The sequence below is a fragment of the Halichoerus grypus genome, chromosome 15 (genome assembly GCF_964656455.1).
Source record: "Halichoerus grypus chromosome 15, mHalGry1.hap1.1, whole genome shotgun sequence".
NCBI lineage: Eukaryota > Metazoa > Chordata > Mammalia > Carnivora > Phocidae > Halichoerus > Halichoerus grypus.
Window position 1 is genome coordinate 12,288,630 of NC_135726.1, and position 26,891 is coordinate 12,315,520.

The following is a 26,891-nucleotide window of genomic DNA, read 5'->3' on the forward strand; positions in this document are numbered from 1 at the left end:
CTTGTAGACAGAGTACCGGTGGGTCACGTTGACATTGACCCCATTGAGGTATGTTTTAGGCTTTATTAGGGTTGGACGATTGTAGTTTTGCTTTTTCTTCTAGTGCAGTACCCTCAGTCCTCAGGTGGTGTCCTTTCTCCTGGGGTGTGGTTTTTGTTCCCAAGGGGTAACCGTTCTGAGGCCTAAGTTTAAAGCCTAGGGCATTGACCAAGGCTTCTATACTTAAGCAGGGTTTAAGCTCTAACTTCTATTTCCCTAGCACACATGAGGCTGCTTTTGTTTTCTTCTGGGTTTGTGGAGTCTCCTCCGTGCTTGCACAGCTTAGGAGTCAGCCAGAGACTTGTGAGAAATGCATTCACAGATTTTTGGCTCTTTCTCTGTGATTCTCTTCTCTCCAGTCTTTTGACCCTTAAGTCCCAGCCATTTGGGGGGCTCTGAACTCCTACCTGTGTATTTTCGGCCCATTGAGATTGCTGCTTTCTGCATGGGCTCAATTCTTTTGAGCTACAAGTTAGATAGTATAACCCAGAAAAAAATCTGGGCTGTGTAAATCCCTTTTCTCAAAGATTGTCGCCCTTCATTTCCTAAATTGCATTGGTTACTTTCTAATTCCTTTCAAAGATATTTTATATATTTTGTCTAGCTTTTATGTCTTTCTTTCAATGGAAATACAAATTCTTTGTTTGGAGTCAGAATTCTCCCCCAGTTATATGGATATATAGGGCCTAAGGAGCCCTATATGATCTGTCCCCTAACCAGTTCTCTGATTCCTTCTTCCGTTTCCTTCTTTCTTCATTCTAATTCAGCCATATAGGCCTTTATTTTGAATGTTTATTCCCACATCAGGGTCTTGAACTTGTTAATCTCTGCTTTTGGAACATTTTTGCTATGGTCTAACTGTTTGTGTCCACCCCTAAGTTTATACGTTGAAATCCTCCTAGCCAATGTGAGTGTACGAGGAGATAGGGCCTTTTGGAGGTGCTTAGGTCATGAGAGGATGGGATGAGTGTTCCTATGAAGAACCCCACAGAGCTCTCTAGCCCCTTCCACTGTGCAAGAACACAGCAAGAAGTCAGAAGTCTGCAATCCAGAAGAGGCTTCACCAAAAGTCTGATCTTGGACTTCTAACCTCTAGAACTGTGAGGAACACATATCTTTTGTTTATAAGGACCCTAGTCTGTGGTATTTTGTTATAGCAGCCTGAACAGGCTAAGACAACTTCAGATCCAGATGTTTTTTCCATGGCTGGCATCTTTACGCTGATTGGCTCTTCGTTCAATTATCACTCAGAAAGCCTCTCCCCAGCTGCCTTTATATAAAAGCCCCTCCCTACTCGTCACCCCATATATCTTTTATTTTCTTTATAGCACTTATATGGTCTGAAATGATCTTGCTCTTTGTTTACTGTCTTATTGTTTATCACACATAAGCCGGTTTTTGAGCAATGCCTGGCATAAAAAAAAAAACTCAGCAGATACCTATTGAGTGAATCAAGGAAGTCAGGATCAAGAAACAAAAGGTACAATAAAGGGTAAAATGAATTCTTAGTTTGTGATAGAGATAGTCTATTTTTTTTTTTAAGATCTTATTTATTTTACTGGGGCGCCTGGGTGGCTCAGCTGGTTGGGCATCTGCCTTCGGCTCCGGTCATGGTCTCGGGGTCCTGGGATTGAGCCCTACATCAGGCTCTCTGCTCAGCGGGGAGCCTGCTTCTTCCTCTGCCCCTCACCCCACTCATTCTCTCTCTCTCTCTCAAATAAACACATAAATACAATCCTTTTTTTTAAGATTTTATTTATTTGAGAGAGTGTGAGCTGGGGGAGGAGCAGAGGGGGAGGGGGAGGGACACGCAGACCCTGCCGTGAGTGCAGAGCCCATCCAGGGCTCCATCCACCACCCCCCCACCACCACCCTGAGATCATGACCTGAGCCGAAACCAAGATTCAGTTGCTTAACTGACTGAGCCACCCAGGTGCCCCAGAGATAGTCTATTTTATATTGAAAAGTCATTGCGGTCGGGAGACCCAAGTTCGGTCAACCCTCCTCCCACTGGCTTAGGGGTTTGTTCCTTGTATAAAGTCTAGACTTGCCTGACACAGCCTGAGCTGGCGAGGTTCCCAGATTTCTCTGGGTTTCTTGCTTCTTGGTCATTGTGATTTTAAGATAGGCACATACACTCCTTCCTATCTCCAGAGGCAATCTGTGGCTGGGTCTAGTGTTTCCTCAATGCAGGATGAGAGATAGGCAACTGCTGCCTTCTCAACAGATTGTCAATTTCTAGCCTTAAACTAGTTTATTTTAAAATGTTTTTAAAACGTTTTATTTATTTATGTAATCTCTGCACACAATGTGGGGCTCAAACTCACGATCCCGAGATCAAGAGTTGCATGCTCTTCTCACTGAAACAGCCTGGCGCTCTTAGCCTTAAACTTGTTTTTTTTTTTTTTAAAGATTTTATTTATTTATCTTAGAGAGAGAGAGAGAGCTAGAGAGAGCAGGGGAGGAGCAGAGGGAGAGGGATAGGGAGATAATCTCTAGCACACTTCGCACTGAGCACAGAGCCCAATCCGAGGACCCTGAGAGCATGACCTGAGCCGAAACCAAAAGTCAGAGGCTCATCCAACTGTGCCACCCTGGCACCCCCTTAAACTAGTTTAAAATAATCTCCCACTTGTTGTCTGAGCACATGCAGACCCATTATTGAAAATTAATGGTCCCTAGTGACTTTTCAAGAACTTCTGGTGATGTCTCCAGCCTGCTAACTGACAACTTACCTATGCCGTTATCTGTTAATGAATATGTATGTTTATCTGGTCAATCCTGGGCTGCCTTAGTCAATGCTAAAGTTAGCATCAGCCTCAGGACCATTTTCTGGCGGCAGCGGGGTGGAGGGGGAGTGTTTGCGCAGATGCCAACATACCCTCATTCCCAAAGATAGAGACCTGCTGGCAGCCATAGTGGGGGGTTTGTACTCCCAGGATATTCTCGGTCTCCGGGATTCCTTATGGGGTCTCTGAATCCCCACCCAACTTCTTCTTTTTTTTTTTTAAGATTTATTTATTTCAGGGGTGCATGGGTGGCTCAGTCTTTAAGTGGCTGCCTTCTCAGGGTCCTGGGATCCAGCCCTGCCTCCAGCTCCCTCTCTCTCTGCCCCTCTCCCCGACTCGTGCTCTCTCACTCTCTCTCTCTCTTAAATAAATAAATAAAATCTTTAAAAAAAGAGACTGATTTTAGAGAGAGAGCCTGTGAGAGCGTGCAAGTGGGGGGAGGGGCAGGAGAGAATCTTCAAGCATACTCCCTGCTGAGCACGAACTTGAGGTGGGGCTTGATCTCACAACCCATGAGATCATGACCTGAGATGAAATCAAGAGTATGACACTTAACCTACTGAGCCACCCAGCCCCCCCCCCCCAACTTCTTAGACTCTAGTTATGTCTGATTTGATCTTCATTGCCCATTTGTGGGTCAGGACAGAAGAAGTTGCAGTTTTGAACATTTTGAACATCCCAGTTGGGATCCTATGCCCCTAGCTATCCTCATTCCTCAATATGCTGTACTGGTAGAATGGGATAAAAGTGCACCAGGGCAGTGAGAAGCCTCCCCGATCCTCTTCCCAGGCTGGCAGAGTTCATCCTGGGCAGGTGTTTCAACCCTGCTGTGGAGAACTTGTTACCATCTCTGTGCCATTCCTCAGTTGAATTAGAATCCAACCCAGGCCTGATACAAGGCTCAAATGACAATCGATGTGAAGACCTTTGAGAAGGTATCATCTCTCCTCTAAGGAAAGGGAGGGGATACGGTGTGAACTGAAACAACCAATCCCTGCCTAATATGAAGATGCTGCATGCAGGTCAGCAGAAACAGTTCCGCAAGGCACAGACTTAGAAACCTAAGACTTCAAAGACCTGTTTTATTTTCTTTTCCTCCTTTAAACACGAGGTTAAGTTCTGGTCTACCATCGGGACTCTGGCACAAAAGGCTTCCCAGTTTATTAATAATATTGGCTATAACTTTTTAAGTTCTATATTGTGGGCTAGGCACTTTCCTTATCATTTTTTTCTAATCTTCACAATTATATTTCACATTAGAGCTCCTCCTCTTCTTTATGGGACGAGAAGAATGAGGCTCAGAAAGGTAAAGGACTTGCCTAGTCTGCAGGGGAGCAAAGATTATAACCGCATCTCTTCTTACCCCGGAATCTGTGCTCCTAACCATTATTCAAGACTGCCTTCTTCCTGGGTAAGAAAGATTCTGAGGCAGGTAGAAAGCAGCAGGGAGAGATGCAAGAAGAGGCTCTTAGATTTCGGAATACACCTGATCGTGTAAAGTTCACCTCTACACACAAAGTTTTTTGTTTTAGTTTTTCCCCCCAATCACTGAACAGGCGACATACTCTACCGGCCATCTTGGTTGTGGCAATCCCAATTCCTCTTTATTTTTCTGTGACGACAACCAAGGGAATGAGGCAAAGCCGCCCAGCCCAGGCTTTTTAAGGCGCTCCAGCAATTCCCCAGGCAAAAAGCCTCCAGGGCCCAGGGCGTGGGCCGTTTCAAGCGCAGCCTCCTCCAAGGTTCCGCTCCCGGCTCGCCGATCGGCGGCGGCCGGGGCGGGGCTCGGACTGGCCCCACCGGGCCCCGCCCGCGGGCCCGCCCCCTCATTTAAATACGCGGCGCCGGCGGGTGCGTCGAGCTCGCCGCGGACCCAAGATGGCGGCGTGTGGACGTGTACGGAGGATGTTCCGCTTGTCGGCGGCGCTGCAGCTGCTGCTGCTCGCGGCGGCCGGGGCCCAGAAACTCCCGGTCCAGGGCGGCCACAGCCAGGGCCAGGCCCCGGGGGCCAACTTTCCGGCCTTTGTAGGGCAGACTGGAGGCGGCGGGCCGGCAGGTCAGCCGCTGCTCCAGCTGCCTCAGTCATCTCAGCTCCAGCACCAGCCGCAGCAGCCGCAGCAACCGCCTCAGCCGCCGCAGCCGCCTTTCCCGGCGGGTGGGCCTCCGGCCCGGCGGGGCGGAGCGGGGCCCGGCGGGGCTGGTGGGGGCTGGAAGCTGGCGGAGGAAGAGTCCTGCAGGGAGGACGTGACCCGTGTGTGTCCCAAGCACACCTGGAGCAACAACCTGGCGGTTCTCGAGTGCCTGCAGGACGTGAGGGAGGTGAGGAGGCGGGACGGGGCCGGGAGGGCCAGGCCTGGTGCGGGCCCGAGGGTGTTGCCGGCCTTGGACGCCGCTGACGCGGGTCCGCTGCTTCTCTCTCTTCCTCTGTGCTGCGCTCCTTCCCTCCCCGTCTCTAACTAGCTCCCCAGCGCATTCCGAGAAGAGGACCCCCCCCCCCCCCACCTCTCATTCCCTCCCTGGTACGGGGGTCTGGGACTCAGACCTGGCTCCTGGCCGCTGTCTGCGAAGGCCCAGAGCGTGTTTATGTTTGCTCCGGTCTTTTGTGTGATGCTCTAAGCACAGTGGCTCCTCGCGGAAGACCTGCTTAGAATTTGGCTATTTGTTTAGACTTGGACAGTTCGTAGCAGCCCTTTTAAACATGAAAAATGGTTGGCGGGCGTACCTAAGCTGTTAAGAAATGATCTGTTTATTGGCAGTAGATAACGTTTGTTTAGGTAACTCAGGTTCTGTTCTGATGTGTATTGTAGTCAATACCGAATTTACTGTCTTTACCCCATTCTTTTGTAATTTAGCAAATTCGTGTTATCCAATAGGGTGTTGAAACTAATGTATCTTTTTTTTTTTCTTAATTTCTTTTGGTCAATTTGTAGTGAATCTCAAGCTATTACTCCAAGTAAATTAGAGTCCCAAAGCTTGAAAAGTTTTGGTGGGGGGACAGCAGTCGAAGCTGTAATACCTATACAGTATTTGTGATTGGGTTGTGGGATCATGTCTTTCTGACGTCTGAATATGATTTTAGAGTACCTTTTAATGAAATCCAGATTTAATACTCTTTAATGTGAGTCAGTTAACTGACATGTCTTCTCTTGATTTAATGCTGCAGACATATTTGAAAATTCTCAAAAGTTTGGGAGCAACTCTGGTAGGGTTGTGGGGTTTTTGTTTGTTTGTTTGCTTGTTTTTTAAGATTTAGGTGTATAGAATTAGACCTAAAGGTTGACAAATAGAATGAAACTGCTGCTTGATACAGTTTTGTGTGGGAAGTTGTATCATTAGAATTCTGTAAGGTGTTCATGATCATGGGATCGCTGGTTTGTAGAAAATTGCTAGGCTTGGCAGTACTCCCCCCCCTCCCCCCGCCCCGTCCCACTGTGATACCTGCTCTAGTATTCTATACAGAGTAATTCATAAGAGGAAAAGACATACATAATCCGAAGACAGAGAGAAAGGAAATTTCCTGAGCCAACAGAAGTGTGGGGCGGCAAATGACTTCTCACAAATCTACAACTTGAAGACTAGAAGGATAATTCATTGTCATTCTTTATTCTTCAGCTACTTCTCTAGTAGATACAGCTGACATTCTTAACTGTCAGGTTTTTTGGAATTTTCTGTTTGGTCTTTGAGGATATAAAATCGATGTTGTTCCCTCAGAGTAGGACCCTAATATTGGTGACCAAACACTTTGTTTGTGGCTTATGGCAGAAATAGGATGTTAGTAGGCAAAGTGGCAAAAAATGGCCCATGCTTGGAGTACGTCTCTTTGTGTACATTAGGGACATTTGGAAACCTCCACTTACAAGAGCAGGCTTCCTTTGTCATGCAGTAGAAGTGTGTAGCAGCTTATATAATCCATAAATAACAGATTTGACCACTGTTGGAGTCTGCTTAATTTTGTAGGTACTGTCTTGCATTACTTAGTGCAGAGAACCTGGCTTGAAAATGGAGTCCCTGCTCCACATTTGACTGTAAGATTCTCAGCAAGGATACTCTTTCAGTAACTACGTTTTTCCTCCTTCATGGAGATGATGTATAAACTCTTTGAGGGTGGTTACTAGGTCCTTTATTTCCTTTGTAACTTTCCAGATTACTTAATTCGGTGATGCGGCTCAGTAAATATTGCCAACAGATTGAGGATGAATAAACCAATGAAGTCAGTTTTATGCTCCAGAGGAAGAAAAAGTGTCATGTAAATTGGAGTTGGGGGTATTTTGGGGAGCAGAGCTTTCCAAATTTATAATTTAGTTAATTTTCCTCTGATTTTATATACATAAAAGTTGAAAAAAGAGTACCATGAATGACCATGTATATTCTTTGAGAAGTGGAACTATTTTCTTTTTTTATTTTATTTTTAAGTAGGCTCCTTACCCAATGTGGGGTTCGAACTCACAACCCTGAGATCAAGAGTTGCATGCTCTAGGGACTGAGCCTGCCAAGCTTCTGGAGGTGGAGCTATTTTAAACTACTTTTTTTTTTTTCTTTAAAGACAGCAAAAGAACATTTAAATCCACTTAGTCTGAGAATTAGTTAGATCTGATTTATGTGTTTGAAAGCACATACACATACCTGAATTAAAGAAAGAAACTGCCTAGGCACATTTGAAGTGAAATTATGGAACATATTTTGTATTTGCTTTTTGCTAAGTAGTACTATTTGATAGGGAAGTTGATATAATGTGCTTCTTTATCCCTTTGGGTTTTCTTTGTTTTTTTTGTTTGTTTGTTTTGTTTCCTTCTTTATCCCTTTGGATACAAATTTGGAGAAGACTGTTCTCTGTGTACTTGCTATTAGAGTTATGGAAAGGCAAAGCATGTGAATATTTAAATGGTAGTAAACATTTGTATTTTGAAACAACATGGTATATAGTGTTAGGTTCAGTCTTGAGCTCAAATATTTTAAGATTCTCTCTACTGTAGTGTGCAAAGTTATGTAGTAATTTCCTTACAAACTTTATTTGAAGGTATTTATGGCTACCTTTAAATAATTTCAACCGATACTTTCAGTTTGTCTAATGTATGGTATATCAACAAATTAAAAATCTGTGTGTAAACTACAGTAAACCTGCATATGGACTATAGTTCACAGCTTTTCCTCAGTCACTTTGGCTGCTATTGTGAATGTTATGTGTTATGTGAGGGATTTTTTTTTTTTTGAACCCTTTCAGATGAGTCATGCTTTTTAAAAGGTCAAGTATACCCAGTGGGTCCACTATTAAATAGTAGATGTAATAGTACAAATAATGGGATAGTAGTCCTGGTTGTGTGTGTGTGTGTGTGTGTGTGTGTGTGTGTGTGTGTGTGGTGTTGGCATGTGTTAGTGTATATACATGTATACATATATATGTTAGGTTACATACATGTGTATATATATAGAACTAGTAGTAGTGCTAGTCATAAAAAATGTAACAATGTATAAAGGGGAAAAAGGAAAAATATACCCTGGGCTGTTCTACCGGGTGGAAGAATAATAATACCAAAGAAAGAGAAGGTACTGCTATGTAGTTAGTATTTAATGAAGAGATAAGACATGCTTTATGTTGAGAGTAATTTTAAAATACTTTATGTATTTTTGGCTGAAATGACCGGTGTTATCTTGTCTTTAGAAGTTTCAGATGGAGACATTGGTTTCTTGGGAGTTTATTAGTGATGTGCATAGTTTTTCTTAGGGTTTTTTTTTTTTTAATATCTGTTTGTTTTTGTTAGTTTTTTTTTTTTTTTTAAGATTATTTATTTATTTATTTGACAGAGAGATAGAGAACACAAGTAGGCAGAGCAGCAGGCAGAGGGATAGGGATAAGCAGGCTCTCCGCTGAGTAGGGAGCCCGATGCGGGGCTCGATCCCAGGACCCTGGGATCATGACCTGAGCTGAAGGCAGACGCTTAGCTGACTGAGCCACCCAGGCGCCCCTGTTTTTGTTAGGTTTTATTTTTTATTTATTTATTTTTTTTTAAAGGTTTTTATTTATTTGACAGAGAGAAAGACAGCCAGAGAGGGAACACAAGCAGGGGGAGTGGGAGAGGGAGAAGCAGGCTTCCCGCGGAGCAGGGAGCCCGATGCGGGACTCTGGGATCATGACCTGAGCCGAAGGCAGACGCTTAACGACTGAGCCACCCAGGCGCCCCTTTGTTAGGTTTTAAAAAAAAAACCTTTCTAATATGGAAAATTTCAAGTACGCACAGAAGTAGGATAGTATGGTGATTCTCCATGTATGCATCACCCAGCTTCAGCTGTCTCTACATTTTTTGTTCGTTTGGCACAGGAGTTGGGAGACTGGCATATTTTTTTTTTTTTAAAGATTTTATTTATTTGACAGAGTGAGACACAGCGAGAGAGGGAACACAAGCAGGGGGAGTGGGAGAGGGAGAAGCAGCTTCCCGCTGAGCAGGGAGCCTGATGCAGGGCTCGATCCCAGGACCCTGGGATCATGACCTGAGCCGAACGCAGACGCTTAACAACTGAGCCGCCCAGGAGACTGGCATATTTTAAAGCAAGTCCCAGATACATGTCATTTCACTTCCTTTTTTTTTTTTCCATTTCACTTTTTAACTACTTGAATGTGTATCTTTGATAAGGACTTAAAAAAATAAAACTGAATGTAAATATTTACTTAAGATGTACTCTTTTATGTATTGAACAGGAATTAACATTTAAACATTACAAACTGTAAACCCACTTTCAAACTCACAGATGAACATTTTTATTACTCTATTTTTTAAAAAGAATTTTTTATTTTTGAAGATTTTTATTTTTCAGTAATCTCTATACCCAGTGTGGGGCTCAAACTTACAACCCTGAGATCAAGAGTCTCGCACTTTGTCAGCTGAGCCAGCCAGGTGCTTCTACTCTATTCTTAACCTTTCATTTAACGGTATCCTAAGATCATGTTTTGCACTGTCTGTATTATCTCATTTAATATTCTTGATAGTCCTGAGAGGTGAATGTCTTATTATCTTAGTTGAGAAACAGGCTCAGAGAGATGAAGTAATTTGTCTGATGTTATGTCCTAAGTGATAGACCTGGTATTCAGCAAGTTCTCTTTGACTTCAAAGTCATACACTTTGCAATCTACCATGGATGGTTGCAGCTAGGGAAATTGGTATGTGACTTTTGAGAATGCCAGGGTTTCAGAAATGGACACAAAATGAGAGGAGTTGCCTGGAATTAGAATCCTCTTTTCTTTACTACTGAGAACAGTTTGGGTAGCAACAAGTCCCATGCACTTGAATATTGTAGATTTCTCAGAGAGACAGACCAGCATTATTAGACAAAGCTAATTTAATTTCTAATTTGAGCCCATCATGAGCAGCATTTCTGTTTAATGAAAAGATTTTCAAATTCCATCTTACCTGAAGCAGGATTTGTACTAGTATAATGGAAGAATTTAGACGTATTTCCCTACTGTTTGTATTGAATCCGTGGACCAGCACAGAGTGAATTAGGACTAGAGCTGGCACTGCCACTAGCTAACCATACGACTGTCGCAAGTCTTTTTACCACTTTGAGTTCTGGTTTCCTCGTGTATTAAATGAGAGGTTTGGGTAATAGTACAATTTCTAAGATCCCTGTTCCTTTTTTTTAAAGCTTTATTTATTAGAGAGAGAGCGAGTGAGCGTGTGCACGAGTGGGAGGGAGGAGCAAAGGGAGAAAGTCTTAAGCAGACTTTGCTCTGAGCGCAGAGCCCGACATGGGGCTCGATCTCACAACCCTGAGATTATGACCTGAGCCAAAACCAAGAGCTGGATGGGTGCTTAACCGACTGCACCACCCAGGCACCCAGTAAGATCCTTGTTATTTAACCTGTACAAGTTTCCTATATTCTATGTATATGTTGTGTAGTTTTTAGGATTTATAGGTATACCATCTCCTGATTCCTTATTCATTTATGGGAGGAAATAGTGATGTGAATAATGCAAATGGCAATTAATCCAAACAGTGTTTGGCTTTAGGATATGTTATGATTGTTTTGTTTGAGCCAATGTGGAATTTCCTCCAGTGCTAACTCTCAGTGGTTGGAAGCAATCTAACCACAAAATCAAGGCGTTATTGATCTTTTATTATGAAAGAACACTAGTGCTTTAAGATACCACCACTGCTTACAGTTGGTTTGATAAATGAGATTGTGATCAAGAAACAATTATGTAAGAGAGTGTTAATCTGTTGGTGCTGTACAGACAGTAAATTGTTTAGGGCAATGAAAAGAGCCTAAAAATCCTAAAAAATTAGGATTTAGGCTTGAGTGGAATCCAGCTCTTCTACTCTTAGCTTAAAAGTTTTTTCTCCCTAAGGGGCACCTGGGTGGCTCAGTCGTTAAGCGTCTGCCTTTGGCTCACGTCATGATCCCAGGGTCCGGGGATTGAGCCCCGCATCAGGCTCCCTGCTCCGTGGGAAGCCTGCTTCTCCCTCTCCCACTCCCCCTGCTTGTGTTCCCTCTCTCGCTGTCTCTCTCTCTCTCTGTCAAATAAATAAATAAATAAAAATCTTTTAAAAAAAAGTTTTCCTGCAGCCATCAAAAGGAATGAGATCTTGCCATTTGCAACGACGTGGATGGAACTGGAGGGTGTTATGCTGAGCGAAATAAGTCAAACAGAGAAAGACATGTATCATATGACCTCACTGATATGAGGAATTCTTAACCTCAGGAAACAAACTGAGGGTTGCTGGAGTGGGGGGTGGGGTGGGAGGGATGGGGTGACTGGGTGATGGACACTGGGGAGGGTATGTGCTCTGGTAAGCGCTGTTAATTGTGCAAGACTGTTGAATCTCAGATCTGTACCTCTGAAACAAATAATGCAATATATGTTAAGAAAGAAAAAAAGAAGAAGAAGAATGTAGCAGGAGGGGAAGAATGAAGGGGGGGAAATCGGAGGGGTAGATGAACCATGGGAGACGATGGACTCTGAAAAACAAACTGAGGGTTCTAGAGGGGAGGGGGGTGGGGGGATGGGTTAGCCTGGTGATGGATATTGAGGAGGGCACGTTCTGCATGGAGCACTGGGTGTTATGCACAAACAATGAATCATGGAACACTATATCTAAAACTAATAATGTAATGTATGGGGATTAACATAACAATAAAAAATGAATGCAAAAAAAAGTTTTTCCTCCCTTAAGTTGTGACTGTTGAACCATGTCATAAGTGAAGATACACATGAATTCTTAAGTTTGATGTGCTACTTATATTTTTCTAATATACATTAAACAAAATACATGGCTATTAAGTATACAGTACTAACACCTCTGAAATTATCTTTCTTACCTTCTATGGTACCTGCTTTGGAAAATACCAAGACTGGATTATCTCTTAAGATCCTTCTAGCTCTGATACTTTGTGATTCTGTGATCTGTAAGAATACAATTATGTGCGGGACACCTGGGTGGCTCAGACAATTAAGCGTCTGCCTTTGGCTCAGGTCGTGATCCCAGGGTCCTGGGATCGAGTCCTGCATTGGGCTCCTTGCTCAGCTGGGAGTCTGTTTCTCCCTCTGCCTGCAGCTCCCCCTGCTTGTACTCTCACTCTCTTTCTGGCAAATAAATAAAATCTTAAAAAAAAAAAAAAAAGATAACAATTATGTGCAAGAGAATGAAAAATTAAAAGCACAGGTGAAAGGGGGAGATACTTTAAGAAATTTAGGGGGTTGTACTGATGAAAATAGAGTTTGAGAATTTTTTCAGTCCAGATTATAAAGGGTCTTCGTTGTACCACTGGCTCGTTCTCCAAGTAAAGCCCAGAAATGGGATGTGTTTTTATTCCAACCTGAGATAAAAATATTCTTGCAGATAATTGAGAGTTACCTGTAAAATTCCACTGTCATTGATGAGAAATACTTTTCTAAGAAGTCTCTTAATAGAGTGCTTGCTTAATAGTGTATAGTTGCTTAATAATTCATTGTTCTTTGGAAGAAAATAAAAATACTTGAACAGTCCAAAAGATGAAATGGTACATTTCTCTTCTGTACACTTCTCTTAATGTGTTCAAAACCAGTTTAGTCAGCAAAAAACAAAACAAAAAAAAACTTCACCTGTTTATATATTTGAAAAATAAGCATTTAAATTGGCTTATAGGATGTCATGCAAATTAATTTTTCTTCCTTCAGCAAACATTTATTGAATACCTACTATGTGTAAGACACTGTGCTGAGTGTTAGAGAATATAAATACCTGATAATAGTTTGCATTTATTGAAGGCTTTCTGTGTCCCCTGTGCTAAGGGACCAGATGTTTTCTAGGCATTATATCTCATTTAATCCTATCAGAGGTGTATTGTTATTATTTAATGAGGAGACTGCCTTAGGGCCAATAAGTGGTGGAATTGATTTGAAAGCAAGTCTGTCCAACTACAAAATAGCTCATTCCTCTTCCATCCCTGTGGTAGTCCAGTGTGGTAGTCACCAGCTCTATGTAGCTGTTGAGCATTTGAAGCATGAATAGTCTGAATTGGGATGTACTCTAAGTGTAAAAGACACTTGATTTTAAAGGCTTAGTACAAAAAAACAAATGTAAGATAGCTCATTAATTTTTTATATTGATTATACATTTAAATGGCAATATTTTGGATTAAATACATTATTAAAGTCAGTTTTACTCTATTTTTTAATATGACACTAGAAATCATAAATAATAGATGTGGTTTACATTTGATTTCTAATGGACAGCACTGATCTGGAAGAAGAAAAAGATATCTTTACTAAAAATTATTACTAAATAATGGTTCAGTCGGTTAAGCGGCTGCCTTCAGCTTGGGTCGTGGTCCTGGAGTCCTGGGATCGAGCCCTGCATTGGGCTCCCTGCTCTGCGGGGAACCTGCTTCTCCCTCTCCTGCTCCCCTTGCTTGTGTGTGCGCTCTCTCTCTTTGTCAAATAAATAAATAAAATCCTAAAAAAATAATAAAAAATAAAAATTAATGTAAGTTATGAAATAATAAGTACCATAAAAGAAGGGTAAATTAAATGCTAGGGTATATGCTAGAGGAAGTGGTTGGGAGGATCAGAAAAAAGCTTGTCAGTACTTTTCATTCTTCTTAAGTTGATTGTTCATATCATGAAATTCTTTTTTTTTTAAGATTTTATTTTTCAGTAATCTCTGCACCCAACGTGGGGCTTGAACCTACCACACTGAGCATGCTCTACTGACTGAGCCAGCCAGGCTCCCCCATATCATGAAATTCTTAATGTAGCTACTTTAAAATGCCTCCTAATCTGGCATCATTTTCATGCCTAATTTATGAGTTGTAAGGGGTGCTCCTTCGAGTTGAGAAGAGCAATAATCATAAAACTGGAAGTCAGTAAGTGGTTCATCTTTATTTGGTTGAGTTATAGAAATTGGAAACTTACGAAGGAATCTCAGATGATGGCCCTTCAGAACTGTGCCAGTGCTAACTCTTGTATCTGCATTAAAATAGAGTGTGGAGGAACACGAAGTGTGGACTGGAATCTAAAAGCAATGAATTAAGAGAACCAGGCATCTATTTTCATTCAGCTTTAATAATTTTACTGAAATTAGAAAATTATATTAGATTGAATGCATAGTGTTTGTAGTACCTTCTAATGAAGATGTGAATATCATGTATAATTCTTTGTAGGGGGAGAGTCATAGTGAAATGGGGTGCTCACTTGAATTCCTGGATCTGTACATTTGTAAAATAGAACAAACTCTTAAATTGTTTTTGTGTTCCTTAAAAATAACAAATGTGATATATATTTAGAGTAAGTAAGATAAACAGTGAATTGAAATAATGTGGGAGAAAAATTATCCAGGAGAATGTGCATACAAGCTATAAATCAATTCAAATGCAAAGGAACAACAAAGAAGGAAAGAAAAAAAATAATGTTTAAAGAAAGTTACAGAAAGTATCTAGGAAGGTTTCTTTTGTAACTTAAATTTAAACTAGAAAGAGCCTGCATAGTCAACAGAATTCCCAAAGTTCCTGCACTGTCCATCAGCTACGTAATGTGATAAACAGTTGAAGTGGACAGAAACTTCAAGGAGGGAGAAGGGGATGTAACAGAGGGTTTTAATCATGAACAAATCTGCCTTCTGTTAATTAGTACCATCTACTGAGCACACCTATTTAACATAAGAAATAAAAATCAGAATCACAGTCCTGGATTCAAATCCCAGCTCATTTATCACTTACTCTGACCGTGGGCAAATTAATCTTTTCAGCCTTCAATTTTCTTATCTATAAAACTGAGATATGAAACCCACTCCCACAGGGTTATGGTGAGGTTAAAAATTTTTTAAATATGTAGACCGTGCATCAAATTGAATTTGCCCATAAATGGTCTTTCCCTTCCCTTTTTCTTCGTTGTTGCAGATGAAATCATTCAAGATTAGGTTTTGTGGGGGCGCCTGAGTGGCTCAGTCGTTAAGTGTCTGCCTTCGGCTCAGGTCATGATCCCAGGGTCCTGGGATCGAGCCCTATATCGGGCTCCCTGCTCAGCGGGAAGCCTGCTTCTCCCTCTCCCTCTCCCACTCCCCCTGCTTGTGTTACCTCTCTTGCTGTCTCTCTCTCTCTGTCAAATAAATAAATAAAATCTTAAAAAAAAAAGGATAAGGTTTTTTTTGTTTTTTTTTTAAAGATTTTATTTATTTATTTGACAGAGACACAGTGAGAGAGGGAACACAAGCAGGGGGAGAGGGAGAAGCAGGCCTCCTGCCCAGCAGGGAGCCCGATGTGGGGCTCGATCCCAGGACCCTGGGATCACGACCTGAGCCGAAGGCAGACGCTTAACGACTGAGCCACCCGGGTGCCCCAAAAAGGATAAGGTTTTATGTTCAGTGTGTGTTAAGAGAAATGTGAAGTGAATGTAATGTGCCACACCTTTTATATAATACTTCCTAGGCTCCTTAATGAAAACTTTAGTTGAACTTACTTAAAGAGTAAGGTCAGTAACATTTATAGTCTTTTTTTTGTTGTTGTTTTCTTTCAGAATTTTATTTTATTTTATTTTAAGTAATCTTTACACCCAGTGTGGGGCTTGAACTCACGACCCCTGAGATCAGTAGTCGGATTCTCTTCTGATTGACCCAGCCAGGCGCCCCGAGAACATTTATAGTCTTTACTGAGTATTTAAAATGTGTGCACTTTGAGATTATGGAGTGCAAAGGAGTGAATTCTCTGGGAAAAGGAATTCAGTTCTGCCCAATGTTCCTTAGTTCTCTTGGCCTAAATGATGCCTAAATTTGGAGTATACTGCCTGTCAGACAAAGGAAAGTCCCGTTCTTAAATAGAAGAGGAAAAGAATTAGTTCTTGTATTCTGAAGACAGCATTACTTAACGCAGATCCTCCCTCTGCAGAACGGAATGACTAAGAACATAGCTTTTTATTAGCTGAGAAAAAGAAGGCATTGATTCTTTTTGCCCTTTATAAAACCAGATAAATATAAAAATCACTGAAATTTTCCTGAAGATTGGCAACTTTTCAGAGGGAAAGTAATATGTCAGGACTTTGATATTGCTAAGGTTGGAACATTCTCTGGCCTGTGAAACAATCTATATTAAAGTATAAATACATAAATTAATCATGTTAAGGATAGTGCAAAATATTTTCAGTATGCAAGACTTCTTTCTGAGGTAATTAGGTAGCAGAGTTAGTTTTGAATAGTTTTGAAACAGTTTCCACAGTCATATTATTAAAACTGATTTGATTTATTAGGACCTCACTGTTTGCCATGTGTACAGATAAAAGTTTTTGGTGTGTCTGTTGGTTTTTGTTGTTTTATTATTATAAGAAGTTTGGAGAAATTATACTATTGTATATTGACTTCTACCTTGAAAGTGTATCTAAAATAGGAGAAATTAGAATAGTGAAAACAGAAATCAGAAGAGATTGGTGGGGTTTCCTTCTTCTTATGGAGACAAATTTACATTCTTTAGTGCCGTGATCTCTGCCTCCTTCTCCAGCTCTGCCTCCTGCTAGCTCATACAACATCCTGCCATCCTGTGTCCCCAGCCCTCCCCATACGTGGTGTAGTGGTGTAGGCTTCCTACACCGCCTTACAGCTTGTGAGTTTACAGAGTTTTTATGTAAATAATATTTGTTGGTAAAGATTTTATATTCAGTGATTTGGGAATTTTCTGCACCAGCATATTGTTCAGTATCTTTCCCTTTGCATAACCCAGTGGCCCTCTCGCACTCCAGCTCTTCTTTAGGCATGGTTTTCTGGCTACACTGTTTTTATTAGATTGAACTGAAGAGTTACCAATATTTGGTCATATTTGATTTATAAAAGGAGCAATTTCATATGGTTCAACCTAATAGTTCAGATTTTGAGTAAATAATATCTGCGTTTACAGCAATTCCATTGTTTACTTTTTTGTATCATCTTGAAATCTACAGTTAAGAGTGAGGAGATAGGATGAATTTGTCATTTTCGTGGAGAGTTTCACCTTGGGAGTCTTCCTGAAATTTTTTCCCCCTGACCTTTTTACTTGGTTTATCTGCCCCCAGGACCAAAAGAAGAGAATCAGAATCAGTCTAGATTATCTTACACTTTTGCTCATCGTTTGTAAAATATTTACTGAGCACTTACTCTATGGGTTAATTAATAAGGTTATTTGGCATAAAAAAGGTGACTTGAGAGTTTTGTTTCATATAAAATAATGTGTTCCGAAAAACTTTTCTTAACTCTTGCAGTAGTGGAAATGTGGAACCAGGTGCAAATATCAGAAAGGACCTTACCCAAATATACTTGCTTTTTAAAAAATGAGTATTAGCCTAATAGTCTTCTCTCTAAATATTTAATTAATCTGAGTCAAGTAAGTTGCTATCCAGTATGTGATTTATGGAACCCTTTTTTATGTCATTTGTAGCTCTTGATAAAGTATACAGTAGGTGGAATAAAAGCCTATTTTACAAATAAAAAAAAAAGGAATCGGATTGTGATTTGTTCAAGTCACGTAAGTATTAAGAAAAAGAGCTTAGACTCCAACCCATATCTTTTTAAATGTAAAGCCTCTGTCTTTCTGTGTTATCACATTGCTTTTCTGATAAATTTTACATTTACATACATATTTTTATTTTGTCTTTTATAGCCTTTCCCATTTTTATTTAAATCTGTCAACAAATATTTGAACATACACTGTGTGCCTGTTTCTTCAAATAGTTTTTCTGTCCCTACTCTCCTGGGCTCTAATTTTACATATGTTTAATTGCTTGCTATTGTCTCAAGTCTTGAGGAGATATTCTTCACCCCCTCCTCCCCACTGACGTTGTTTTCTTTACCCACTCTGTTTCATTTTGTTTTTATTTTTTATTTTTTTTTAAAAGATTTTATTTATTTATTAGAGAGAGACAGACAGCGAGAGAGGGAACACAAGCAGGGGGAGTGGGAGAGGGAGAAGCAGGCTTCTCGCGGAGCAGGGAGCCTGATGTGGGGCTCGATCCCAGGACCCTGGGATCATGACCTGAGCCAAAGGCAGATGCTTAACGACTGAGCCACCCACGCACCCCAACTCTGTTTCATTTTGGATAATTACTATTGCTGTGTCTTTAGGTTCATTGATCCTTTCTTCTCTGGCTTTCAGTCTGCTCTTAAAGCCATCTCGTATGTTTTTTATTTTCGGTATTTTATTTTTCATCTGTAGAAGTTTGATTTGGGTCTTTTGTGTGTGTATATATATATATATATATACGTTTATATATTCCATTTCTCTATTATGTTCATGTTTTCTTGTACAGTTTTTTTTTTTAAAGACTTTATTTTTAAGTAATTTCTACACTCAACGTGGGGCTTGAACTCACAACCCTGAGATCAAGAGTCATATGCTCCACCAACTGAGCCAGCCAGGTGCGACTTTCTTTCTTTCTTTCTTTCTTTTTTTTTTAAAGATTTATTTATTTATTTATTTGACAGAGAGAGACACAGCGAGAGAAGGAATACAAGCAGGGGGAGTGGGAGAGGGAGAAGCAGGCTTCCCGCTGAGCAGGGAGCCCGATGTGGGGCTTGATCCCATGACCCTGGGATCATGACGTGAGCCGGAGGCAGATGCTTAACGACTGAGCCACCCAGGTGCCCCCCAGGTGCCACTTTCTTTATAGTCTTTTCTTGCCCCCTTCCTTTACAGTCTTGAGTGTATTTATAATGGCTGTTTTAAGGTCCTCATCTGCTAATTTCATCAGTTGTCATTTCTTGGTCTTTTTCTACTGATTAATTTTTCTTCTTGTGGTCACATTCCTGTTTCTTTGCATGTGTGGTAATTTTTTTTTTTTAAAGATTTTATTTATTTATTTGACAGAGAGAGACAGAGTGAGAGAGGGAACACAAGCAGGGGGAGGGGAGAGGGAGAAGCAGGCTTCCCACAGAGCAGGGAGCCCGATGCGGGGCTCGATCCCAGGACACTGGGATCATGACCTGAGCCGAAGGCAGACGCTTAACGACTGAGCCACCCAGGCGCCCCAGCATGTGTGGTAATTTTTTTAAAGATTTATTTATCTTAGAGAAAGAAAGCATGTGCTAAAATGAGCAGAGAGAGGAAGAGACGCAGAGTCCCCACTGAGTGGGCCTCAAGTTCACGACCCCCAAGATCATAACCCCAGCCAAAACCAAGAGTCTGGTGCTCAACCAACTGAGCCACCCAGGCGCCCCTACATGTGTGGCAATTTTTTATTCGATATTGGCCACTGTGCATTTTACACCTTTGAGTGCTGAATTTTGTTGAACTCCTTTAAAGAATGTTGGATTTTGTCTGGCACAGAGGTTATATGCAGATTAGTTTGAGCCTTTTGAGGCTTGCTTTTAAGTTTTGTTATGGTAAGTCCAGAGCAGCCTGTAGTCTGTGCCTAATTTAATTCCGCTACTAAGATGTGACTCTTCTAGGATTCTACCCAATATCCTGAGTTGTATGACAGTAGCAAGCAATTAAACATGAGGTCTCTCAGGCTGGTGGGAATGAACTACTCCCTGCCTTGTGTGAGCATCAGGAATTATTTGGTCTATTTGCTTTTGTATTTTATTTGCCACCACACATGGATAGGATAAAACAACACTCAAGGGGATCCCTCTGCAGATATCCTGGGTTCTTTGTGTAGCTCTTTTTTCCAGTACACTATCTTGTAAGTTCTAGCCACCTTGATTCCATTGAAGTTTGATTTCTCTCCTCTACTCAGTGAGAATACTAGATTCTGTTTGGGCTCCCCTATCCTGTGCTGCAGCCTAGAAACCTCCTCCAGGCAGTAAGTTGGGGTAATCATAGGTTCACCTTGTTTCCCTTCTCTTAGGGATCATAAGCCTATGCTGCCTGTTGTCCAGTTACTGAAAATTATTTCATATATTTTGTCCAGTTGTTAATTACTATGGGGGCAATTCCTGTAATAATTAATCCTTCATAAGTAGTAGTAGAAATCATCATCGCTTGAATTTTAACTTCTGACATGCCAAATGGGATTGAATGGAGAGAATTTGTTAGAAAAGGAGATCATGAATTATTTATTAAAATTGTAAATATATGTATGTATCTTTTGACCCAACAGCCCTACTTCTGAAACTTTATGTATAACACTATGATCAATGTGTAGGAAGTATTTTATTGAGGCTTTTTTTTGGTAATAGCAAATAATTGGAAATAACCCAACACCCTTCAATAAGGGAGTGATTAAATGTATTATGTGTATTCATACAATGAGCTATTGTATTACTGTGGAAAAGAAGGTGTTTACGTCAGGTATGGAAAGAGCTCCAAGATCTATTGTTAAATTATTAAATTATTTGCTTGTATTTGCATTAGAATGCTCTGGAAGGAGAAGAAACTAGGTTAATAATGGAGGATAAAAAGGGGTGGGAAACTTTCCACTATATTCTTTATATTTTTTATTAAAAAAATTTTTGAGCCTGTAATATGTCTATTTGATATTTTTAAAAAGTTAAGATAACAAAAGATCTTTATTGCCCTATGTTGACAAAACTACTTTAGCACAAGAGTGCCACAGGTATAATTTCATTATGTGTCAAGGGGTCAGCTTCTCTGTAACTGGGTTGAGCCAAGCCTTTTTACTAACTTAGAAGATAAAAGATTTCATTTCAGTTAATGTATTATTTGGGGCAAAACTAACTCCCCATAGTAAACCCCAAAATATCAGTGGCTTAACACAAGAGAAGTTGTGGGAGACTATCAGCCATCTGGTGATCCAGAGACCCTGGTTCCTCCCATCTTGTGCTTTTGCTTCTTAGGGCTTCAGAGTCTTCTGCTTTCACGCTGGAAAGTCAGAACCCCTGCCTGCCTGCTGCTTTTATTTATTTATTTATTTATTTTTAATCATTTCCCTCCCTCTCTTTCTTCCTTCCATATAATTCACATACCATATAATTCACCCTTTCAACCACCTTCTGTTGAAAGCCCTTGTCCTGAAGTGATTGACTGTCTCGCTCACATTCCACTGGTGAGAACTCTTCACGTGCAGCACCTAGCTACACGGGGGACTGGGTAAGCACTTGCAGTGACAGTTTGGCATTGTGAAAAGGAAAGCACGCAATTCTAGCAGACAGCTAGCAAGCTCCATTGCAGTTTTCTGGGCAAGTCAGGTCAGGTTCATGTGCCAGCTTTTGATTTGTCACATTAAGAAGTTAATGTTCCTTCCCATTTTCTCTAGGAAGGTGAATGTTGTTGATAAATAATCAGGTTTTTCTTTTTTTTCTACTCTGTGTAGAAAGGGAGATACTTTCTTGTGATCAGTTTTCTCTGTACAGTCTCTTAGGTTTAAAGTATGGAAGCAGTCTCAGCAGTACATATTGATCTCAGTTCTAATTTTATAATACTTGCTGAGGGTCAGTATCTTGTGTCCTGTCCCTCATCATTAAGCCCCAAGCCCTAGGTTAATGAAACAATCTCCCTTCTTCCTCTCTTTCTTGGTGCCATGTGTTTTTTTTTAAGATTTTACTTACTTATTTAGAGAGAGAGCACGTGAGTGCGTGGGGGGTGGGCAGAGGGAGAGGGGAAGAGAAAGAATGCTCAAGCAGATTCCCCACTGAGTGGGGAGCCCAATGTGGGGCTTGATCCCATGACCCCGAGATCATGACCTGAGCCGAAACCAGGAGTTGGCCACTTAACCGACTGAGCCACCCAGGCGCCCCAGTGCCATGGTTTTTAGTCCATCCTTCCTCCCTCCTTTTCCTGGCAGCTAGGGGAGTCCCCTTTTCTTCTGCGTTTGCCTGTGCCTTTAAAAGGACTTTGTTTATACTGTTTATTGATGAAGACTTCAAGTTCTGTTCTTTGCTGAAGAACATAAATATTGCTAGAACCTGAAGTTGTTGACTTTTGAGATAACCTATTCTTTTGATGTTGTTCAAAAGGAACAAGGAGATTAACATTTACTGGGCAACTACTATGTGCTTGTGTACATTATCTTGTTTAAGCACCATTGTTTCTAAGAGATATATTTAGTTTTGGCCCCCATTTTATTATGAAAGTTTCAAGCATACAGAAAAGTCTTAAAAAATCATACATTGAAAAAAAATCATACATTGAACACTTATATACTCAATCACTGAAATTCTACAGTTAACATTTTACTATCTTTGCTTTATCAATAAAGACGTTAGTTTTAAACATGTAAGTTGTATGAAAAGTTGTATTCCATGTCAATTTTAACTCATAATTTTTATTGTGCTTACTAAAACAAAATATCCTCTTGCTGCCAGAACTTTAAAAATCTTGTATCTTAGTAGAAAAAAACTGCATCCCCCACCCCCCTCATCTTAAAGTGCCTTAAAGTGGTTAGGAAAACCAGTATCTTTTCTGAAGTGGGTCTGCTTCATTCTGCTCTGGTGAGCCAGTATTCTTAGACTTTCCTTTTTTCTTCAGGTGTATTTTTTTTTAAGATTTATTTATTTGAGAGAGAGAGGGGAAGGGAGGGGGAAGAGCAGAGGGAGAGAATCTTCAAGCAGACTCCCTGTTGAGTGCAGAGCCGGATGCAGGGCTCAGTCCCATGACCCGTGAGATCAAGACCTGAGCCAAATCCAAGAGCTGGTTGCTCCGCTGACCCAGTCACCCAGACACTCCCTTTTCTTCTCAGTTACTGAAGAATTTTTTTTCACAGTTGCCTGTTTCTGGATGTGTCCTTTCCCTTATTGTAAGTATCAGTTTATGTAAACTAAAAAGAATTCCAGATGCTTTGAGGTATATCAAATTTGGGAATTGAGCTTTCTCCTGAATGGCAGACCCTGCAGTAAGGCATGGCAAGCCAAATTGATACATGTTGGAACTTTTGCTATTATACATGAGAGTTTAACAATGCCATATGATGGTGATTTATAGATTGCATTGAGATAGTGATAGATTTATTCTTTAAGTTTATTAGAACATAGCAAGTAGGGGGGCACCTGTGTGGCTCAGTTGGTTGAGCGTCTGCCTTCAGCTCAGGTCATGATCCCAGGGTCCAGGGATCGAGCCCCACATCGGACTCCCTGCTCTGCTTCTCCCTCTCCCTCTTCCTCTCCCTCTGCCCCTGCTTGTGTACTCTCTTGCCCACTCTCTCAAATAAATAAATAAAATCTTTTTTTTTTTTTTTAAGATTTTATTTATTTATTTGACACAGAGAGAGACAGCAAGAGAGGGAACACAAGCAGGGGGAGTGGGAGAGGGAGAAGCAGGCTTCCCGCGGAGCAGGGAGCCTGATGTGGGGCTCGATCCCAGGACCCTGGGATCATGACCTGAGCCGAAGGCAGACGCTTAACGACTGAGCCACCCAGACACCCCTAAATAAATAAGATCTTTAAAAAAAAAAAAGAACATAGCAAAATATTCATAGTAGAATGTAGCAAAAATGGAGACTAATTGTTATTCTGAGCCAGTATCCTCCATCACCCAAAATAATTGTTTAATAATGTAGTTATAATAATAATAGTTTGTATAGGATGTTGTTAACCTTTTGAAATGTTGTTTCTTCATTGGATGATTGAGAGATCAGTCTTTTGTGATGATAAATTAATTCCATTGACATACTAAAGTCTAGACTAGGTTTATTCTTGCTGTACATTGCCTGTGTTTCTTGGATTCAGAAGTTGGCTGTTAGCTGGAGGTTTCTTTCTTTCTTTTCTTTTTTTTTAAGATTTTATTTATTTATTTGACAGACACAGCGAGAGAGGGAACACAAGCACGGGGAGTGGGAGAGGGAGAAGCAGGCTTCCTGCTGAGCAGGGAGCCTGCTGTGGGGCTCAATCCCAGAACCCTGGGATCATGACCTGAGCCGGAGGCAGATGCTTCAGGACTGAGCCACCCAGGCGCCTATTTAGCTGGAGGTTTCTAAGAGTCAGTTTAGTATGATTGGATATATGTTAAAATGCTGTTGGTATTGGTAATGACTCCTTTTTGCCAGAAGGACATTTAAAATGTAGGGTCCTGGTTTATTTTTTGTTTATTATGTGGTTAGGTTACAAACTAGAATACTTGTGAAATGATGCTACTTGTTGAGGCAAACAAATTCATTTATATAATGTATTTACATAACATTTATATAATATTTCCTCCAAAATAGTTAATTTCTTTCCTTGCAACACTTTAGAATTCATCAAATTTTCAGCAGAGAAAATGAAAGCAGATTCAACCATGGAGAATGTTTGCTATCAGCACAGAAACAAATCATTCAAGAAATAGTTGTGTGTATAGTTTTTGCAACAAAATTTGGTCTCTTTGCACATATTCACAGTGGTGATGCCCATGATTTAGTGTTTATTTGTATTTGTGTTTTAAATTTTTCCACCAGCAAACTGAATAATTGCTGAGCAAACACTTAAAGTTACTCATTGAAATGGACTCTTAATATCCAGTTTGGGATGTCTTGCAACCTAGTTTAGAAAGTGCTGATAATGCCTATTCTGGTGGTGATGCTTTATTTATTGATGAAGTAAAGGAATGTATTTTAACTAAATATGAACATCATATATAATATTTTTTAAAACTTTGAGTCAGAAAACCATAGATGCTAAATTATTTTATGCAGGTCAGTTTGGTGAGCTTCAGTTTCTTTATAAAAATGAGCAGTTCTGGGGCACCTGAGTGGCACAATCGTTAAGCATCTGCCTTTGGCTCAGGTCATGATCCCAGGGTCCTGGGATTGAGCCCTGCATCGGGCTCCCTGCTCAGCGGGAAGCCTGCTTCTCTCTCTCCCACTCCCCCTGCTTGTGTTCCCTCTCGCTGTCTCTCTCTCTTTGTCAAATAAATAAATAAAATCTTTTTAAAAAATTATTTTAAAAAATGAGCAGTTGTAAGGCGTAAACATTAAGTGAGATGTAATAGATCTGAAAGCATTTGGTGAACTGGAAAACTTTCTATGGGATATAAAGAATTCTACTACTGATCAGAATATTCTGTGGGAGTTGGCAGATTATTTTATGTCAATTTAGCATTACATGGAAGAATTATAGCTCTTTCATTCAAGGTTTGGAACAGTTTATGAGCACGTATTTAAAAATTATTTTTAGATTATTTAAAAGAAGTATTCCCATTAATGTGTGATTGATATTTGTGTGTAAACTTGGATTTGATTTAACACCTTGGATTAGACTTTATAGGCTGCTTTTTATGTTAATGATAAGAACTTACTGATAGAGACCTCTTACGGTGATGTGCCTTCACATTTGGTGTAGCTTGAGGTCCTAGACCTCTGTCTGTATTTGGTTGAAGCTTTTATCCAAGGTAATTACATTAAGTACCATTTTTAAAACACATTCTTTGTTTATGCTACTGTATCATTGTTATACCCTCTCTCCTTCATTTCAGTTTTGGGCAAATTATCTAATGTCTCTGGATTTAATTTAACACTGGTGATAAAACACAGAATAGCTGGGTTCCTTGTTTAGTTCTTTTTGAAAAGCCAAATTGGAATTCTTTTTAAAAATTTGTGGTAAAATTCCCACTGTCTTTTTTTTTTTTAATTTTTTTTTGTTTTTAAAGATTTTTTTAATTTATTTATTTGACAGAGAGAGAGATAGCGAGAGAGGGAACACAAGCCGGGGGAGTGGGAGAGGGAGAAGCAGGCTTCCCGCTGAGCAGGGAGCCCGATGCGGGCCTCGATCCCAGGACCCTGGGATCATGACCTGAGCCAAAGGCAGACGCTTAACGACTGAGCCACCCAGGCGCCCTCCCACTGTCTTTTTTTAATTTAGATATGGTGTGAGGACAGGTTTATTTTATGAAGTTCAAGGAGTGTGACTGTTAAGGTGTTTTTTGTTTTGTTTTTTTAGTAGTGTTTAATCATGAATTGAGGTCCATTTTGTTCTCCAAAAGCACTAAATTTAGCAAGCCTATTTGATAGTCTTCTCTTCCCTGCAAAATTTTGGGGTCATATTTGTGGTTTTCTAGTGGTGTGGTACCTTCCTGCCTAATGTCCACTTGCTTGTTGTTTTTCTAATCCAGAGGTATTCTAACTTTAATAATGCAGCTTTTTATTTCAGGAAGTTCTTTGTATTGAAACATGAATAAAATTATGCAGGCATAGAATTAAATCACTTAGAAGAAGTATAAGTGTTTTAACAATAAAGAATCTTTAAAAAATTTAGTAATATTTCTTTCTCTATAGATCTTAACTATATAATCTGAAAAATCCATCTGGGGAAAACATACTTGCCATTAGAGAACACAGTTTATTTATTTTTATTTTTAAAGATTTTATTTATTTGAGAGAGAGAGTGAGAGAGAGCATGAGAGCGGGTTGAGGGACAGAGGGAGAAGCCCAATGTGGGACTCGATCCCTGGACTCCAGGATCCCCGGACTCCAGGATCATGACCTGAGCTGAAGGCAGCCGCCTAACCGACTGAGCCACCGAGGCGCCCAGAAAACACAGTTTAAATTATTGGATTTAAATAACTAAGCCACTTGAATGTGTTACATACTATTATATTTCATAAAGATTTTACTGTCATAGCATAGTGATACATTATGGTCAAATTTTTTTCTTATTTTTAAGTATATGTTTTGTATATTTTATTTTGTTTAGAAACAACTTTTTGAAAAGGAAATGTGCAGTTTCTTAATGGTATATTAATAGATTTTTCTGATATTGAACTAGTCT

The 26,891-nt window shown here is 40.3% G+C and overlaps 1 protein-coding gene across 1 annotated transcript in view; it reads left to right on the forward strand.

Annotated features, from left to right (window-relative positions):
* Positions 1–4,672: 4,672 nt before the first annotated feature.
* GLG1 (golgi glycoprotein 1) overlaps positions 4,673–26,891 on the forward strand; it is a 153,074-nt gene continuing 130,855 nt past the window's right edge. The window contains exon 1 of the mRNA XM_036088014.2: positions 4,673–5,147. Coding sequence (XP_035943907.1) covers positions 4,707–5,147 — 441 coding nt within the window. The 5' untranslated portion in view covers positions 4,673–4,706. The remainder of the gene's footprint in view (positions 5,148–26,891) is intronic.